General features: G+C 45.3%; 1 protein-coding gene across 1 annotated transcript in view; it reads left to right on the top strand.

The window, feature by feature from the left end:
* Positions 1-21,141, top strand: part of nid2a (nidogen 2a (osteonidogen)) — a 111,671-nt gene that overhangs the window by 31,879 nt on the left and 58,651 nt on the right. Inside the window, exon 9 of the mRNA XM_084144703.1 lies at positions 14,765-14,911. Coding sequence (XP_084000829.1) covers positions 14,765-14,911 — 147 coding nt within the window. The remainder of the gene's footprint in view (positions 1-14,764; positions 14,912-21,141) is intronic.

The raw sequence follows: 21,141 nt of genomic DNA on the forward strand, positions 1-21,141 counted from the left end.
GACAGATTTACAGAAAGGGGGGGGGGGGTGGTCGTGATGAATAGCTGTGGAGTGATGTCATGGGAACCAGAGCAGAGACCCGGGAGCGATACCATGTTTCCGATGCCCCAGGAGAGAGCTCCAATCACAGGGAAGGAGAGAGGGGGAGGTGGGGTTGGGGCTGGGGCTGGGGGACATAGGGGCCAAACCAGCTGGGTGTGGGGGTCTAGGGTTGGGGGTGGGGTTGTGGGGGGCCACAGCTGGTGCTGTCTGTCTGGGAGTACTTGGGTAAGATACACTTACATGATACATGTAATTACACTGGCTGAGTGAGTCATGATTGGGGATTGGGACGTACTGACTGTCATGGCTGTGATGGACTGAAGCTTAATCCCAAATGGCATCCTATACCCTATATAGTGCACTACTTTTGGCCAGGGCCCATTTACATTTACATTTAAGTCATTTAGCAGACGCTCTTATCCAGAGTGACTTACAAATTGCTCATGGTGCTCTTGCCAAAAGTAGTGCACTTTAAAGAGGATGGGGTGCCATTTGGGATGCAGCCTTAGTCGACCTTCACTGAAGGGTATGATGCAAGAGGGTTTTGTGGTCAGGGTTCAGCAGAAAGAGACCAGTCTTCAAATCATCCAGAAATTGTTGAAGTAAAATGCAGCCATTGTCCTTTCTCCTCCCCTCTCAATTCCTTTTCCCGCTCTTTTGTTGTATGTTCGTTTTTAGTGTCACAAAAATTCACACACGCACGCAAACAATTGAAAACAATCACAGTAAGATACTTAATTGTCACCCAGAAATGATTTAATATTGAGATAAAAATGGCTGCATTGGACCTTTAAGTACCTTACTTTGATTGTTTTCAATGAAAATGGTCTAATGGAAACAAAAATAGCTTCTTAGCAAAGAGCAATTTCTCAAGCAAGACATTTGCTAGGACTGACTGGGAGTGGGCTGAGCTGGGAGGGGAAAACTGAAAACTAGCTGTAATTGGAAGATAAGTTTGGAACACTCTTTCCTACTGGTTTATTAACTCATTTGATGTCACCAGGCAGGCCAAAACTCCATCCCACCAAAACAGGCAGAATATTTCAGCCGGTCTTTTCAAACAGCTCTTACACTAAAAGGGCATTATCATCATTTTCACAATTTCACAGTATTATTACAACCTCATAGTGTGTATATACACTGCTCAAAAAAATAAAGGGAACACTAAAATAACACATCCTAGATCTGAATGAATGAAATAATCTTATTAAATACTTTTTTCTTTACATAGTTGAATGTGCTGACAACAAAATCACACAAAAATTATCAATGGAAATCAAATTTATCAACCCATGGAGGTCTGGATTTGGAGTCACCCTCAAAATTAAAGTGGAAAACCACACTACAGGCTGATCCAACTTTGATGTAATGTCCTTAAAACAAGTCAAAATGAGGCTCAGTAGTGTGTGTGGCCTCCACGTGCCTGTATCACCTCCCTACAAAACCCTGGGCATGCTCCTGATGAGGTGGCGGATGGTCTCCTGAGGGATCTCCTCCCAGACCTGGACTAAACGTGGCGTTGGTGGATGGAGCGAGACATGATGTCCCAGATGTGCTCAATTGGATTCAGGTCTGGGGAACGGGCGGGCCAGTCCATAGCATCAATGCCTTCCTCTTGCAGGAACTGCTGACACACTCCAGCCACATGAGGTCTAGCATTGTCTTGCATTAGGAGGAACCCAGGGCCAACTGCACCAGCATATGGTCTCACAAGGGGTCTGAGGATCTCATCTCGGTACCTAATGGCAGTCAGGCTACCTCTGGCGAGCACATGGAGGGCTGTGCGGCCCCCCAAAGAAATGCCACCCCACACCATGACTGACCCACCGCCAAACCGGTCATGCTGGAGGATGTTGCAGGCAGCAGAACATTCTCCACGGCGTCTCCAGACTCTGTCACGTCTGTCACATGTGCTCAGTGTGAACCTGCTTTCATCTGTGAAGAGCACAGGGCGCCAGTGGCGAATTTGCCAATCTTGGTGTTCTCTGGCAAATGCCAAACGTCCTGCACGGTGTTGGGCTGTAAGCACAACCCCCACCTGTGGACGTCGGGCCCTCATACCACCCTCATGGAGTCTGTTTCTGACCGTTTGAGCAGACACATGCACATTTGTGGCCTGCTGGAGGTCATTTTGCAGGGCTCTGGCAGTGCTCCTCCTGCTCCTCCTTGCACAAAGGCAGAGGTAGCAGTCCTGCTGCTGGGTTGTTGCCCTCCTACGGCCTCCTCCACGTCTCCCGATGTACTGGCCTGTCTCCTGGTAGCACCTCCATGCTCTGGACACTACGCTGACAGACACAGCAAACCTTCTTGCCACAGCTCGCATTGATGTGCCATCCTGGATGAGCTGCACTACCTGAGCCACTTGTGTGGGTTGTAGACTCCGTCTCATGCTACCGCTAGAGTGACAGCACCGCCAGCATTCAAAAGTGACCAAAACATCAGCCAGGAAGCATAGGAACTGAGAAGTGGTCTGTGGTCACCACCTGCAAAACCAGTCCTTTATTGGGGGTGTCTTGCTATTTGCCTATAATTTCCACCTGTTGTCTATTCCATTTGCACAACATTATGTGAAATGTATTGTCAATCAGTGTTGCTTCCTAAGTGGACAGTTTGATTTCACAGAAGTGTGATTGACTTGGTGTTACATTGTGTTGTTTAAGTGTTCCCTTTATTTTTTTGAGCAGTGTATATAAACCACAGAAAAATCACGTTTATGACTGCACTGGGCCTTTAATGTGACTGTGGAAGGAGGGAGGGAAGGGAGAGGGATTGAAGGAAGGAAGATTCTCAGAATAGAGGAGCGAGAGAGAGGTAGAATGAGGGGCACGGAAAGAGGGAAGAAGAGAAATTGAAGAGGGCTAAGGAGAATAAAAAAGTTACATGAGATTGAAGAGGTCAGAGAAAGAGAGGAACGAGAGAACTAAAGGCGAAAAAGTATTAGCAGTACGCTGCAAATACTGCGTCCAAAATAACACAGTTCTTTTTTTGTATTAGATATATATATTTTTTGTATTTTACCCCCCTTTTTCGATAGTCTCATCGCTGCAACTCTCCAACGGGGTCAGGAGAGGCAAAGGTGGAGTCATGCGTCCTCCGAAACCTACCTGCGCTCCTTAACACCTGCCAGCTTAACCCGGAAGCCAGCCATACCAATGTGTCGGAGGAAACACAACGTTCAACTGGCGAACGGGGTCAGCCAGCAGGCACCCAGCCCGCCACAAGGAGTCGCTAGAGCGCGATGAGCCATGTAAAGCCCTCACCATCCAAACCCTCCCCTAACCCAGACAACGCTGGGCCAGTTGTGCACCGTCCTGTGGGACTCCCGGCCACGGCCGGTTGTGGCACAGCCCAGGAATGAACCCGGGTCTGTAGTAACGCCTCTAGCACTGCGATGCAGTGCCTTAAACCGCTGCGCCACTCAGGAGCCGTGATTTTGCAGTATAACTGCACTCAGCTAGCCGAACCGAACGATTGTGCTTGCATACTCCCTTAAAAGACCTGCGCTTGAAAAAACTAGAAAGAAGCTGCAATAGTACTGTTTGTCAATTTTGAGATGCCGTAGCCAGTATACACTTTCTCAAAATAGTCAGAATTAATCTAAGATAACCCAAGAAGTCTGTCATTAATTTTGACGTTTTTGCAGAGGAGATCTTAGTTGCGGAATTTTACATCTAACTAAGATGTTTGGTGCAGTATTTCTCAATGAAAAAATGTTCTTTGAAAATGAGTCGTCTCTCGTTGAATGACAACAAAGACTTTATTGAAGAATCCCTAGTGTTCACCGATCACCGACATGGGCACAGACTTCGGCTCTGAACTTAGACTTGCCTGCAGAAAAAAATGTGTGTGCCCGAACAGCCGAAAAAGTCCAAAACGAACAAACACGTCACAAAATGTCATCAAAATATATGCACAAACTCTACCGAACTGTTTCGGCAGGCAAGCATGCAGACGCCTTTAGCAGGCAGGAAAGAATGAACGAAGAGACAGGAAAGAGGGAAGAGTGGGGGGACTGAAGTGAAAGAGGACAGTACAGAAAAGGGTGGTCGAGTGTTCTTCCTTCTTGTTGTCCCTTGAAAAAACAGCATGAAACACGGGGGCCCCTTTGACTCTTTCCCAGGAGAGTCTCGTATTTTGAACACAATGGGGTCCCGTCTTCTCTCTTTATGACAGAAGATCAGAGAGAACGAGTGTTGTTAACTACCCTAGCGTGTTTTTACGAAGCTTGTGTAAGGGACCCCCTGCTCATAAACACTGAGAAGAGAGTGAGGGATGTCTTTTGTTGTGTTTTACGGCCATTTTAAGCGTGTCACGCGAGCCAGGTCAAGTGCTTTGAACCTCAAGGTCTCCCAGAGCGGCGATGGTGGAGCACCAGCTGTGTTCAAATCCTTTGCCTCCAGTATCGGCACATTTAGCCAATGCAGCTACTGTAAAAGCTGTTTTCAAATGGAATTGTACCCATCACCCCATACTGTTGCTCAGAAGTCATTTTATGCCAGAACACTCACCACTCATCGGCTTTGATGTGAAGCCATTGTGACTGACTTGGTTTGAAACCCAGGTCTTCTGCACACCATAACATTGCGTTAGCCCGCTGAGCTTAAGCCTTAGCTCGGGTAACTCATCATGCGAGTGTGGTTCACTGAACCATCTCCTTTACACCATGATACTCCAACTATAACAGTATACAAACACTGCATCATCATACCATGTCATCCCTCCATATTTCTTACAGTCACATCCAATAATGGTGGGTTTAATCATCTAAAGACTATGGTTATTTTGCAATACGATTTCGACATTCCAAAATTCTTCCCGTACATGTTCCCATTTCCCACTCGATTTTTCCGTGTTCTGTGACTATATAATGTTGATTGTGAGTCATCTGTGGTTTTGGGGAAACCCTGGCCCGCACTCATCCGGTTACTCATCCATCTCTCTCTTTCTCCCTGTCTCTCTCTCTCTCTCTCTCTCTCTCTCAATCTCTCTCTCTCTTTCACTCAGTCTCTCGCTCTAATCTGTCTCTCTCTCTCTCAGTGTTTGTCTCTGTCTCTCTCACTCAGTCTCTCCCTCTCTCGCTCTGTGGTAGTCTGGTATTTATTTGCCTAGTCTGCCATGTGGTCCATGGCTGTGTGTGAATGTGTCTTGTCTTACATGGATAATTGTACATGAGGTTGTACAATTAGGCCAGGAATGCTTTTGTGTCTGTCTGGTTTCCAGGGAATTGAGTCTACTTGCCATTCACCACCGGATAGAGTAAAGACACAACTCAGGATTTCAATCTTCATATATGATATATACACTCATCGGCCAGTGTATTAGGTACACCACCCTGTTCACGAAAATTGATCGCTCCTACAGACAGTGAGTCACATGGCCATGGCTTGCTATATAAAGCATGCAGACAGGCATCGAGGCATTCAGTTACTGTTCGATTGAACATTAGAATGCGACTTTGAGCGTGGTATGATTGTCGGTGCCATGCGCGCCGGATCCAGTATCTCCGAAACGGCCGCCCTCCTAGGCTTTCCGAGAATGGTGCAACAAACAAAAAACATCCATTCATCGGCAGTCCTGTGGACGAAAACAGCTTGTTGATGAGAGAGGTCGAAGGAGAATGGCAAGAATCATGCAAGCTAACAGGTGAGCCACAAACAGACAAATGACGGCGCAGTACAACAAGTGGTATGCAGAATGGCAACTCAGAACGCACAACTCGTCGATCCTTGTCACGGATGGGCTATTGCAGCAGACGACCACACTGGGTCAGCTAAAAACATGAAGAAGCAGTTCCAGTGGGCACGCAATCACCAACACTGGACAATTGAGGAGTGGAAAAACATCACCTGGAACATCAGTTTACTTGAGTGGCCTGTGCAGTCCCCAGGCCTCAACCCAATAGAGCATATTTGGGATGAGATGGAACGGGCTGTTCGCAGCATAAATGTACCGCCGTCCAATCTGCAGCAGCTGCGTGATGCCATCGCATCAGCATGAGCCAACATCCTTGTGCAACGTTTCCGACACCTTGTAGAATCCCCCGAATAATTCAGGCTGTTCTGGAGGCAAAGGGGGGTCCGACCAAGTACTAGATGGGTGTCCCTAACAAACTGGCCTGCACACTGAATTTTATTGACAGCGTTTCGATCCAACACGGATATTCGTCAGGTCAAGCAGACTGAGTGATCCCATCACCAAAGATGTACATATTTCATCCCACATGATCATTACACACATGACACATTGTGGGTGTGGATACAATACAAAACACGGCTATACAAAAACACTTATACGCATAATAATCAGAGAGGTACAAATATTTGAATTTAATCCTTGACGCCTACGTGCAGGGCTCTAAAGTGCAGCCATTTTGGTCACATATGTGGAGCGGCACGTAGCCTACCGGTTAGGAGCGTTGGGCCAGTAACCGAAAGGTCGCTTGTTTAAATCCCTGAGCTGACAAGGTAAAAAAAATAATAATATCAATGTGCCCTTGAGCAAGGCACTTAACCCTATTTGCTCTGGATAAGAAAATATGCTCCTACATTTTTTGCTGTGTGACCTGCCATTTTAATTTTGGGAGCACCAGTGCAACCAGGAAAAGAATCACCCAGATAATAATTGTTGTAATGATAGGCTTCACTGTGCAGTTGTTTCCGAGTACCCTAGAAAAAAAAGCAAGCACAGATTAGTTAAATCCAGAGCCTACATGTAAATAATTTTAAAGAATGCATTGGTGATTTGTATATCTTGCAACTTTCTGAAAACTCCACGACGGCACTTTGTGTAGTCAGTTAGTGATACCGAAACAATCATTTCTAAAGGATTTCCCATAAAATTTTCCAAATGAAATGTTAACTGCAAAGTAGGTTTACCTGACAGAATTATATGATATCATGATGATTTGTATCAATCGGGTGGTCTTTTGCAAACTCTGCTATTGTGCATGCAGTATAGAAACACAGCCAGCCAAACACCAGTCTCTTGAGGTGCACAATCTAAATTAAAGGGCAACTATACCCTCCATTTTATTTTATTTTTCTTCCCCAGACCTCAAAAGTGGTGTCCTGGTGTGGAATAAGAACATCCAATGTTGTTATCTTTCGATTTAAAAAGTGTGATTTTGATAGTGAAAAGCTGAAAGAAATGTGGGAAATCCGAAACCTGGAAAAACAAAACCTAGAAAAAGTTATTGTGTGGTTTTTGGTGTTACAATGGCGAATACATTTACTAGCTGGTAAGAATTCTGAGTGGCTGGTAGATTTTTTCATCTACCTGCCACAGTGGCTGGTGGATCAAAAAGTTAATTTTTAGGCCCTGTTCATAAACCATGCCGCGGGTCATTCCAAAACCACTCATGGGCATTTGTTTAGACCTTGTTCAGTCATGTTACCTAGTTAGCTAGCTCGCTAACAACCTGGTTACTTTACCAGTATATTTAGAAATGTCGGGGCACAGAAAGAAAGGAAAAGGGATAGCTTCTTTAGAATAGCAATGATTATAGCAATGAATGAATTACTGATTTCTTGCATGTCATCACTCACAAACTTGAACGCTCTTAAAGAGACAGTGTACATTTTCAATGTAATGCATCTCAGTAGGTAGTGCATTTACACAATGCAGGAATCTAATATTCCACAAATGACTTTGTAATTTCAATGACAGGTTTTTGCATCAACATTTTAGCTTTTTATAATAAACAAATGTCTTTACAGGGTTAAATATTAGTTTCTAGAGCACATGTGCTTCATAAGTAGCCAGAATTAATATAGGCCCAATATGCTATATCTCAATTAATACCAAAATATATATATTCTGGTGCTCCTATATTTTATGTTGTGATCCTAACTATTTTAAGTTGGGAGCACCAGTGCTACCAATTTTTTTTAAAATTTTATTTAGAGCCCTGCCTACATGTATTGTATTGTATTGTATTGTATCTACACCAACAATGTGTCATGTGCGAAATAATCATGTGGGGTGAAATATTTGGGGATGGGATCACTCAGTCTGCTTGTCCCTGTTGCTCTGACAATATCATTGCTCATCCATATATTTATATATTCTTATTCCATTCCTTTACTTAGATTTGTGTGTATTAGGTATTTGTTGTGGAACTGTTAGATATTACTCGCTAGATATTGCTGCACTGTCGGAACTAGAAGCACAAGCATCAATCCAAGATGGCGTAGTAGTGCGGTCATGTATTGTGTTGTGTCCTCGTGTAAATAGCCTTTTTTTTGTGTCTTTTATTTGTATATATTTCTCTATCTCACTTTCCATCCTTTAACTAAATATACTTTCCTGCAACCCGCCTCACCCAATGTGGAACGGATTCTATTATTTCTTTATTTTTATCAAGAACCTACGGCTGAAACTAGCCAGCTAGCCAGCTAACTAGCTACTTGCTATTAGCCACCGTTAGCGGTCTTCACCACTGTCCATGGCCTGCACTACCTACCAGCCAGCTCTAGCCTGGACAATTATCGCTCAGTCTGCACAGCGTGCTATCGACCCAGAGCATATTAGATTTTCTGCCAGAATCACTGGACCTTAACACCGGACCATCGCAACTAGCTAGCTGCAACCGAATGGCTGTTGTTGGCTAATATCCACCTCCCGACGTACCAGTTAGCCTTGAGCTAGCCTCGAGCCAGGCCCATCTCCCGGCTATCTACCTCTCTGTCAACCGGACGGGACCTCCTAGTGTCGACACGGAGCCCCGCCGATCCATCACGACTGGTCTGCCGACGTAATCGTCTGATGTGGTTTCAACAGGCATCCCGTTGCGACGACCACGAAGATCCATCTGCTAGCCCCGGCCCGCTAGCACGCGCAATCAACAGCCGTGCCTCCTGCTCGCCTGTGCTGCCTCCTGCTCCCGGACTTACTTAGTGCTGTTCACTGGACCTTATGATCACACAGCTACACAGCTAATGCCTGCTGGACTGTTCCTTTACACGGTACCCCATCCTGTTTATCTGTTTAGCCTCAACCCAAACTTTCGTCGCCATTACCAGTTGTTGTCTTAGCCCTCTCGAATAACACCTGTGATTGCGTTATGCCTCTCTCCCATGTCAATATGCCTAGCCTATTGCTGTTTGGGTTAGTTGTTATTATACAATTTCACTGTAGCTCAACCAGCCTCAGAGAGCTCCTTTGTCCACTGTACTCATATCCTTCCATGTCCTTGTCTGTACATAATGCCCTGAATCTATTCTGCAACGCCCGGAAATATGCCCCCTTTCTCTGTACCCAACGCACTAGAAGACCAGTTCTTAAAGCCTTTAGCCGTATCCTTATTCTATTCCTCCTCTGTTCCTCTGGTTATGTAGAGGTTAACCCAGGCCCTGAAGCCCCCAGTATCACTCCTAGCCCCAGGCGCTATCATTTGTTGACTTCTGTAACCGTAAAAGCCTTGGTTTCTTGCATGTTAACATCAGTCTCCTCCCCAAGTTTGAGTTATTCACTGCGTTAGCACACTCTGACACACAACCCTGATGTTCTAGCAGTGTCTGAATCTTGGCTTAGGAAGGCCACCAAAAATTCAGAAATTTCCATTCCGAATTACAACATTTTCAGTCTAGATAGAACTGCCAAAGGGGGCGGAGTTGCAATCTACTGTAGAGATAGCCTGCAGAGCTCTATCATACTATCCAGGTCTGTGCCCAAACAGTTTGAGCTTCTACTTCTAAAAATCCACCTTTCCAGAAATAAGTCTCTCACTGTTGCCGCTTGCTACAGACCCCCCTCAGCCCCTAGTTGTGCCCTGGAAACCATATGCGAATTGCTTGCCCCCCATCTATCCTCAGAGTTCGTACTGCTTGGTGACCTAAACTGGGATATGCTTAACACCCCGGCCGTCCTACAATCTAAACTAGATGCCCTCAATCTCACACAAATTATCAAGGAACCTACCAGGTACAACCCTAAATTCATAAACATAGGCACCCTCATAGATATCATCCTGACTAATTTACCCTCTAAATACACCTCCGCTGTCTTCAACCAGGATCTCAGCGATCACTGCCTCATTGCCTGCGTCCGTAATGGGTCCGCGGTCAAACGACCACCCCTCGTCACTGTCAAACGCTCCCTAAAACACTTCAGCGAGCAGGCCTTTCTAATTGACCTGGCCCGGGTATCCTGGATTGATATTGACCTCATTCCATCAGTAGAGGTTGCCTGGATGTTCTTCACAAGTGCTTTCCTCTCCATCTTAAATAAGCATGCCCCATTAAAAAAATTCAGAACTAAGAACAGATATAGCCCCTGGTTCACCCTAGACTTGACTACCCTTGACCAGCACAAAAACATCCTGTGGCATACTGCATTAGCATCTAACAGCCCCCGCGATATGCAACTTTTCAGGGAAGTCAGGAACCAATATACACAATCAGTTAGGAAAGCAAAGGCTAGCTTTTTCAAACAGAAATGTGCATCCTGTAGCACTAACTCCAAAACGTTTTGGGACACTGTAAAGACCATGGAGAATAAGAGCACCTCCTCCCAGCTACCCACTGCACTAAGTCTAGGAAACACTGTCACCACCGATAAATCTACGATAATTGAGAATTTCAATAAGCATTTTGCTACGGCTGGCCATGCTTTCCACCTGGCTACCCCTACCCCGGCCACCAGCTCTGCACCCTCCGCTGCAACTTGCCCATGCCCCCCATGCTTCTCCTTCACCCAAATTCAGACAGCTGATGTCCTGAAAGAGCTGCTAAATCTGGACCCCTACAAATCAGCTGGGCTAGACAATCTGGACCCTTTCTTTCTAAAATTAGCCGCCAAAATTGTCGCAACCCCTATTACTAGCTCTCTTTCGTATCGTCTGAGATCCCCAGAGATTGGAAAGCTGCCGCGGTCATCCCCTTCTTCAAAGGGGGTGACATTCTAGATCCAAACTGTAACAGACCTATATCCATCCTGCCCTGCCTTTCGAAAGTATTTGAAAGCCTAGTTAACAAACAGATCACCGACCATTTAGAATCCCACCATACCTTCTCTGTTATGCAATCTGGTTTCCGAGCTGGTCATGGGTGCACCTCAGCCACGCTCAAGGTCCTAAACGATATAATAACCGCGATCGATAAAATACATTACTGTGCAGCCGTCTTCATCAACCTGGCCAAGGCTTTTGACTCTGTCAATCACAGCATTCTTATTGGCAGACTAAATAGCCTTGGTTTCTTAAATGACTGCCTCGCCTGGTTCACCAACTACTTCTCAGATAGAGTTCAATGTGTCAAATCGGAGGGCCTGTTGTCTGGACCTATGGCAGTCTCTATGGGGGTGCCACAGGGTTCAATTCTCGGGCCGAATCTATTCTCTGTGTATATCAATGATGACGCTCTTGCTGCTGGTGATTCTCAGATCCACCTCTACGCAGACGACACCATTTTGTATACATTTGGCCCTTCATTGGACACTGTGTTAACAAACCTCCAAACGAGCTTCAATGCCATACAACACTCCTTCCGTGGCCTTCAACTGCTATTAAACGCTAGTAAAACTAAATGAATGCCCTTCAATCGAACGCTGCTTACACCCGCCCGCCCGACTAGAATCACTACTCTCGGCGGGTCTGACTTAGAATATGTGGACAACTACAAATACCTAGATGTCTGGTTAGACCTTAAACTCTCCTTCCAGACTCACATTAAGCATCTCCAATCCAAAATTAAATCTAGAAACGGCTTCCTATTTCACAACAAAGCCTTTTTCACTCATGCTGCTAAACATGCCCTCGTAAAACTGACTATCCAACCGATCCTTGACTTCGGCGATGTCATTTACAAAATAGCTTCCAACACTCTACTCAGCAAATTGGATGTAGTCTATCACAGTGCCATCCGTTTTGTCACCAAAGCCCCATATACTACCCACCATTGTGACCTGTACGCTCTCATTGGCTGGTCCTCACTACATATTCGTCACCAAACCCATTGTCTCCAGGTCATCTATAAATCACTTCTAGGCAAATCCCCGCCTTATCTTAGATCATTGGTCACCATAGCAACACCTACCCGTAGTATGCGTTCCAGTAGGTACAGTGGGGAAAAAAAGTATTTAGTCAGCCACCAATTGTGCAAGTTCTCCCACTTAAAAAGATGAGAGAGGCCTGTAATTTTCATCATAGGTACACGTCAACTATGACAGACAAAATGAGGAAAAAAAATCCAGAAAATCACATTGTAGGATTTTTTATGAATTTATTGGCATATGATGGTGGAAAATAAGTATTTGGCCAATAACAAAAGTTTCTCAATACTTTGTTATATACCCTTTGTTGGCAATGACACAGGTCAAACGTTTTCTGTAAGTCTTCACAAGGTTTTCACACACTGTTGCTGGTATTTTGGCCCATTCCTCCATGCAGATCTCCTCTAGAGCGGTGATGTTTTGGGGCTGTCGCTGGGCAACACAGACTTTCAACTCCCTCCAAAGATTTTCTATGGGGTTGAGATCTGGAGACTGGCTAGGCCACTCCAGGACCTTGAAATGCTTCTTACGAAGCCACTCCTTCGTTGCCCGGGCGGTGTGTTTGGGATCATTGTCATGCTGAAAGACCCAGCCACGTTTCATCTTCAATGCCCTTGCTGATGGAAGGAGGGTTTCACTCAAAATCTCACGATACATGGCCCCATTCATTCTTTCCTTTACACGGATCAGTCGTCCTGGTCCCTTTGCAGAAAAACAGCCCCAAAGCATGATGTTTCCAACCCCATGCTTCACAGTAGGTATGGTGTTCTTTGGATGCAACTCAGCATTCTTTGTCCTCCAAACATGACGAGTTGAGTTTTTACCAAAAAGTTATATTTTGGTTTCATCTGACCATATGACATTCTCCCAATCCTCTTCTGGATCATCCAAATGCACTTCAGATGGGCCTGGACATGTACTGGCTTAAGCAGGGGGACACGTCTTGCACTGCAGGATTTGAGTCCCTGGCGGCGTAGTGTGTTACTGATGGTTGGCTTTGTTACTTTGGTCCCAGCTCTCTGCAGGTCATTCACTAGGTCCCCCCGTGTGGTTCTGGGATTTTTGCTCACCGTTCTTGTGATCATTTTGACCCCACGGGGTGAGATCTTGCGTGGAGCCCCAGATCGAGGGAGATTATCAGTGGTCTTGTATGTCTTCCATTTCCTAATAATTGCTCCCACAGTTGATTTCTTCAAACCAAGCTGCTTACCTATTGCAGATTCAGTCTTCCCAGCCTGGTGCAGGTCTACAATTTTGTTTTTGGTGTCCTTTGACAACTCTTTGGTCTTGGCCATTGTGAAGTTTGGAGTGTGACTGTTTGAGGTTGTGGACAGGTGTCTTTTATACTGATAACAAGTTCAAACAGGTGCCATTAATACAGGTAACGAGTGGAGGACAGAGGAGCCTCTTAAAGAAGAAGTTACAGGTCTGTGAGAGGCAGAAATCTTGCTTGTTTGTAGGTGACCAAATACTTATTTTCCACCATAATTTGCAAATAAATTCATTAAAAATCATACAATGGGATTTTCTGGAATTTTTTTTCTCAATTTGTCTGTCATAGTTGACGTGTACCTATGATGAAAATTACAGGCCTCTCTCATCTTTTTAAGTGGGAGAACATGCACAATTGGTGGCTGACTAAATACTTTTTTTCCCCACTGTATATCTCACTGGTCATCCCCAAAGCCAACACCTCCTTTGGCCACCATTCCTTCCAGTTCTCTGCTACAAATGACTGGAACGAACTGCATAAATCTCTGAAGCTGGAGACATCTCCCTTACTAACTTTAAGCATCAGTTGTCAGAGCAGCTTACCGATCACTGCACCTATACACAGACCATCTGTAATTAGCCCACCCAACTACCTCATTCCCATATTGTTATTTACATTGTTATTTTTTTTGCTAATTTGCACCCCAGTATCTCTATTTGCACATCATCTTCTGCACATCTATTACTCCAGTGTTAATACTAAATTGTAATTATTTTTGCACTATGGCCTATTTATTGCCTTACCTCCTTAACTTACTACATTTGCACACACTGTATATAGATTTTCTATTGTGTTATTGACTGTACGTTTTGTTTTTGTTTATTCCATATGTAACTCTGTGTTGTTGTTGTTTTTAATCGCACTGCTTTGCTTCATCTTGGCCAGGTCGCAGTTATAAATGAGAACTGGCTTACCTGGTTAAATAAAGGTGAAATAATAATAAAATAAATAAAATTTCGCTACACTCGCATTAACATCTGCTAACCATGTGTATGTGACCAATAAATTTGATTTGATTTTGATTTGATTTGACCAGATGAAGACCCGTGTTGGATCAAAACGGTGGTAAATTGGAAGCATATTCAGTGTGTGGGCCTTTCTGTTCTTAACAAGCATTGTTAACCACAAACAAATGGTACGTGAAGGCACATTGGAATCTTTGAATCATTTCATTATTTGCAATCGGACTGTAAAGTTAAGTTGGTCACACGTTAAACTAACAATTTTAGGCATGAAGGCTTCATAGTTGATACACAAATCATTTATAAATCGTCATCCAATAGAGGCCACGTGGCAAAGCGCCAGATGTAAGTACCTCTTATAACGCCTTTTTTACATAGTATGAATTTGCGAATCATCAAGGCCATACTAAGGCTTCAAAAGATGTTGTTAGTTTTAGGTGGTACCGTAAATCCCAACTGACTTGGTTTGTAACTAAAGATGTGCTCCTTGTCTCCTCAGTGGAACCTTCAGAACCTGCCCAGGTGAACCCGTGCTACTCAGGAACCCATGACTGTGACACCACCGCCCAATGTCTGCCCAGAGAGGGCCAGCAGTACCAATGCCAGTGTGCCACTGGGTACAGGGGCGACGGGCACAACTGTTACGGTAAGAGTGGGGTACTGTGGATGGGGTGGGTCTTGGGGGATGGAAGGGTTGAAAGGAGCAGAGCCTTTGAATACATTGTATATGTTCATGGGGGGGGGGGGGTGGGGGGGGGTAGATCAGCTATAATATTGCAGATAGATTGTAGCTTCCATCAATGTAATTGTCTGCATCATTTCCAATCCCCCATATATATTTTCTTTTGCATATATATACAGTACCAGTCAAAAGTTTGGACACACCTACTCATTCCAGGTTTTTTTTTTTTTTTTTTTTTTTACAATTTTTTACATTGTAGAATAATAGTGAATAGAGCAAAACTATGAAATATCACATATGGAATCATGTACTAACCATAAAAGTGTTAATAAACATATCAAAATATACTTCAAATAGCCACCCTTTGCCTTGATGACAGCTTTGCACACTATTGGCATTCTCTCAACCAGCTTCATCTGGAATACTTTTCCAACAGTGTTGAATGAGTTCCCACATATGCTGAGCACTTGTTGGCTTCTTTTCCTTCACTCTGCGGTCCGACTAAGCCCAAACCAGATGGGATGGCGTATCGCTGCAGAATTCTGTGGTAGCCATGCTTGTTAAGTGTGCCTTGAACTCTAAAGAAATCACAGACAGTGTCACCAGCAAAGCACCCCCATACCATAACACCTCCTCCTCCATGCTTTACGGTGGGAACCATACATGCGCAGATCATCCATTCACCCACACCATGTCTCACAAAAGCACGGCGGTTTGAACCAAAATTCTCCAATTTTGGCCCAGCAAGTCTCTTCTTCTTATTGGTGTCCTTTAGTAGTGGTTTATTTGCAGCAATTCGACCATGAGAAAAAAATGGCGCCGACAGAGAGGGCTGCCTCGCTCCTAGTCCTTAGGAAACTTTGCAGTATTTAGTTTTTTATGTATTATTTCTTACATTGTTAGCCCAGAAAATCTTAAGTGTTATTACATACAGCCGGGAAGAATTACTAGATATCAGAGCGGCGTCAACTTACCAGCACTACGACCAGGAATACGACTTTCCCGAAGCGGATCCTTTGTCAGCACCATCCAGGGCATTTGAATTGATTCCAGAGGCCGACCCAAAACAACGGCGCCGGAGGAGAGGCAGCTGGAGCGGTCTTCTAGTCAGACCAAGGAGGCGCGCACACCACCCATCGCTTCCGAGTATATTACTCGCTAATGTCCAGTCCCTAGATAAAAAAGTTGATGAGATCAGGGCAAGGGTTGCTTTCCAGAGAGACATCAGGGATTGTAACAGACTCTGTTTCATGGAAACATGGCTCTCTCGGGATATACTATCCCCGTCCATATAGCCATCTGAGTTCTCAGTACATCACGCCGACAGGAATAAACATCTCTCCGGGATGAAGAAGGGTGGGGGGTATGTTTCATGATTAACGACTCATGGTGTAATTGTAACAACATACAGGAACTCAAGTCATTTTGTTCACCTGACCTAGAATTCCTCACAATCAAATACCGACTGTATTATCTCCCAAGAGAATTCTCTTCAGTTATTGTTACAGCCGTGTATATCCCCCCTAAAGCCGATACCACGATGGCCCTCAAGGAACTTCACTGGACTTTATGCAAACTGGAAACCATATATCCTGAGGCTGCATTTATTGTAGCTGGGGATTTTAACAAAGCAAATTTGAGAAAAGGGCTACCTAAATTCTATCAGCATATTGACTGTTGCACTCGGGCTGGTGAAACAATGGATCATTGCTACACTAACTTCCGCGATGCATACAAGGCCCTCCCCCGCCCTCCTTTTGTAAAATCTGACCACGACTCCGTTTTGCTCCTCCCTTCCTATAGGCAGAAACTAAAAACAGGAAGCACCCGTGCTAAGGACTATTCAACGCTGGTCTGACCAATCGGAATCCACGCTTCAAGATTGTTTTGATCACGCGGACTGGGATATGTTCCGGGTAGCCTCTGATAATAATATAGACGTATATGCTGATTCGGTGAGTGGGTTTATAAGGAAGTGTATAGGAGATGTCGTACTCACTGTGACTATTAAAACCTACCCCAACCAGAAACCGTGGATAGATGGCAGCATTCGCGAAGAACTGAAAGCACGAATCCCCGCATTTAACCATGGCAAGGTGACGGGAATATGGCAGAATACAAACAGAGTGGTCGTTCCCTCCGCAAGGCAATCAAACAGACAAAAGTCAATATCAAGACAAAGTGGAGTCGCAATTCAACGGCTCAGACAGGAGACGTATGGAAAACCAGCCACGTCATGGACACCGACGTCTTGCTACCAGACAAGCTAAACAAGTTCTTTGCCCGCTTTGAGGATAACACAGTGCCACCAACGCGGCCAGCTGCTAAGGACTGTGGTCTCTCCTTCTGCGTGGCCGACGTGAGTAAGACATTTAAACGTGTTATCCCTTGCAAGGCTGCCGGCCCAGACGGCATCCCTAGCCGCGTCCTCAGAGCATGCGCAGACCATCCAGTCTGCGGTCCCCATATGCTTCAAGATGGCCACCATTGTTCCTGTACCCAAGAATGCAAAGGTAACTGAACTAAATTACTATCACCCCGTAGCACTCACTTCTGTCATCATGAAGTGCTTTGAGAGACTAGTCAAGGATCATATCACCTCCCCCTTACCTGTCACCCACTTCAATTTGCTTACCGCCCCAATAGGTCCACAGACGATGCAATCGCCATCACACTGCACACTGCCCTATCCCATCTGGACAAGAGGGATACCTATGTAAGAATGCTGTTCATTGACTATAGCTCAGCATTCAACACCATAGTACCCTCCAAGCTCATCATTAAGCTTGAGACCCTGGGTCTCAACCCCGCCCTCTGCAATTGGGTCCTGGACTTCCTGATGGGCCGCCCCCAGGTGGTGAAGGTAGGAAACAACATCTCCACTTTGCTGATCCTCAACACTGGGGCCCCACAAGGGTGTGTGCCCCTCCTGTGGTCCCTGTTCACCCATGACTGCATAGCAATGCACGCCTCCAACTCAATCATCAAGTTTGCAGACAACACAACAGTAGTAGGCTTGATTACCAACAATGATGAGACAGCCTACAGGGAGGAGGTGAGGGCTCTCGGAGTGTGGTGTCAGGAAAATATCCTCTCACTCAACGTCAACAAAACAAAGGAGATGATCGTGGACTTCAGGAAACAGCAGAGGGTGCACCCCCCTATCCACGTCGACGGGACAGCAGTGGAGAAGGTGGAACGTTTTTAGTTCCTCGACGTACATATCACTGACAAACTGAAATGGTCCACCCACACAGACAGTGTGGTGAAGAACGCGCAACAGTGTCTCTTCAACCTCAGGATGCTGAAGAAATTTGGCCTGTCACCTAAAACCTTCACAAACTTTTACAGATGCACAATTGAGAGCATCCTGTAGGGCTGTATCACCGCCTGGTACGGCAACTTCACCGACCCACAACCGCAGGGCTCTCCAGAGGGTGGTGCGGTCTGCACAACGCATCACCGGGGGCAAACTACCTGCCCTCCAGGACACCTACATCTCCCGATGTCACAGGAAGGCCAAAAAGATAATCAAGGACAACTACCACCCGAGTCACTGCCTGTTCACCCCGCTATCATCCAGAAGGCGAGGTCAGTACAGGTGCATCAAAGCTGGGACCGAGAGACTGAAAAACAGCTTCTATCTCAAGGCCATCAGACTGTTATACAGCCATCACTAGCACAGAGAGGCTGCTGCCTACATACAGACTTGAAAATCAATGGCCACTTTAATAAATGGAACACTAGTCACTTTAATAATGCCACTTTAATAATGTTTACACATCTTGCATTACCCATCTCATATGTACAGTGAGGGAAAAAAGTATTTGATCCCCTGCTGATTTTGTACGTTTGCCGACTGACAAAGACATGATCAGTCTATAGTTTTAATGTTAGGTTTATTTGAACATTGAGAGACAGAATAACAACAACAAAATCCAGAAAAACCGATGTCAAAAATTTTATAAATTGATTTGCATTTTAATGAGGGAAATAAGTATTTGACCCCTCTGCAAAACATTATTTAGTACTTGGTGGCAAAACCCTTGTTGGCAATCACAGAGGTCAGACGATTCTTGTAGTTGGCCACCAGGTTTGCACACATCTCAGGAGGGATTTTGTCCCACTCCTCTTTGCAGATCTTCTCCAAGTCATTAAGGTTTCGAGGCTGACGTTTGGCAACTCGAACCTTCAGCTCCCTCCACATACTTTCTATGGGATTAAGGTCTGGAGACTGGCTAGGCCACTCCAGGACCTTTAATGTGCTTCTTCTTGAGCAACTCCTTTGTTGCCTTGGCCGTGTGTTTTGGGTCATTGTCATGCTGGAATACCCATCCATGACCCATTTTCAATGCCCTGGCTGAGGGAAGGAGGTTCTCACCCAAGATTTGATGGTACATGGCCCCGTCCATCGTCCCTTTGATGCGGTGAAGTTGTCCTGTCCCCTTAGCAGAAAAACACCCCCAAAGCATAATGTTTCCACCTCCATGTTTGACGGTGGGGATGGTGTTCTTGGGGTCATAGGAAGCATTCCTCCTCCTCCAAACACGGCGAGTTGAGTTGATGCCAAAGAGCTCGATTTTGGTCTCATCTGACCATAGCACTTTCACCCAGTTCTCCTCTGAATCATTCAGATGTTCATTGGCAAACCTCAGACGGGCCTGTATATGTGCTTTCTTGAGCAGGGGGACCTTGCGGGCGCTGCAGGTTTTCAGTCCTTTACGGCGTAGTGTGTTACCAATTGTTTTCTTGGTGACTATGGTCCCAGCTGCCTTGAGATCATTGACAAGATCCCCCCGTATAGTTCTGGGCTGATTCCTCACCGTTCTCATGATCATTGCAACTCCACCAGGTGAGATGTTGCATGGAGCCCCAGGCCGAGGGAGATTGACAGTTATTTTGTGTTTCAAACTGTTGTCATCTTCTCACCAAGCTGCTTGGCGTTGGTCTTGTAGCCCATTCCAGTTTTGTGTAGGTCTACAATCTTGTCCCTGACATCCTTGGAGAGCTCTTTGGTCTTGGCCATGGTGGAGAGTTTGGAATCTGATTGATTCATTGCTTCTGTGGACAGGTGTCTTTTATACAGGTAACAAGCTTAAGAGTGTGCTCCTAATCTCAGCTCATTACCTGTATAAAAGACACCGGAGAGCCAGAAATCTTTCTGATTGAGAGGGGGTCAAATACTTATTTCCCTCATTAAAATGCAAATCAATTTATAACATTTTTGACATGAGTTTTCTGGATTATTTTGTTGTTATTCTGTCTCTCACTGTTCAAATAAACCTACCATTAAAATTATAGACTGATCATTTCTTTGTCAGTGTGCAAACGTACAAAATCAGCAGGGGATCAAATACTTTTTTCCCTCACTGTATACAGTAATGTAAAAGTTATATATTTTTGTGATCCAATACTTAATACAGTACATTTATGGTTGTAATCCAGAGAGGTTAGAAAAAGTATCTGGATCCTCAATTGAAAACTTGGCAAACTCTGTTTGAGATTTCACATTTTCATGGGTGCCATATTGACACGAAAAGCTTGATGACAATCCCATTGTCACGCCCTGGCTCTGGGGACACTTGTATGTTGAGCCAGGGTGTGCATTTCATTTATTTATCTAGTATGTGTATTTCTAGGTTGGCCTGAGTGGCTCCCAATCAGAGGCAACGAGTGTCAGCTGTCGTTGGTTGTCTCTGATTGGGAGCCATATTTAAACTGTCTGTTTCCCATTTGTGTTTGTGGGATCTTGTTTCAAGTCTGTTTATGTTAAACCGTGAACTGTCACGTATCGTTTGTTGTTTTGATCGTGTCTCTAATTAAAGAGTATGTTTGCCTGCAACGCTGCGCCTTGGTCCTCATCTTTGGTAGACGAACGTGACAGAAGAACCCACCATGCAACGACCAAGCAGCGTGTCCAGGGGCATCTCTTGGGCTGGACATGGGAGGAAGCGCCGGGAGAAGAGACGGTGGAGGCGCGCCGTAGAGAGGAGCAGCGGCGCCAAACGGGTCAACGTCGGACAGGCGAGAGGCAACCCCAGAAAATGTTTAGGGGGGGGCACACGGCATGGACGACGGGGCTGACGGAGGCAAAAGAGGGGCGGATTCAGAAGGCCACCAGGTTACGGATACACCGCCCTGTACGTCCTGTGCGGATGCCTCACACAGAGTGTGTGAGGGTAGGCATTCAGCCA

The sequence above is a fragment of the Coregonus lavaretus genome, assembly GCF_964263955.1.
Source record: "Coregonus lavaretus genome assembly, chromosome: 27".
NCBI classification, from domain to species: Eukaryota; Metazoa; Chordata; class Actinopteri; order Salmoniformes; family Salmonidae; genus Coregonus; species Coregonus lavaretus.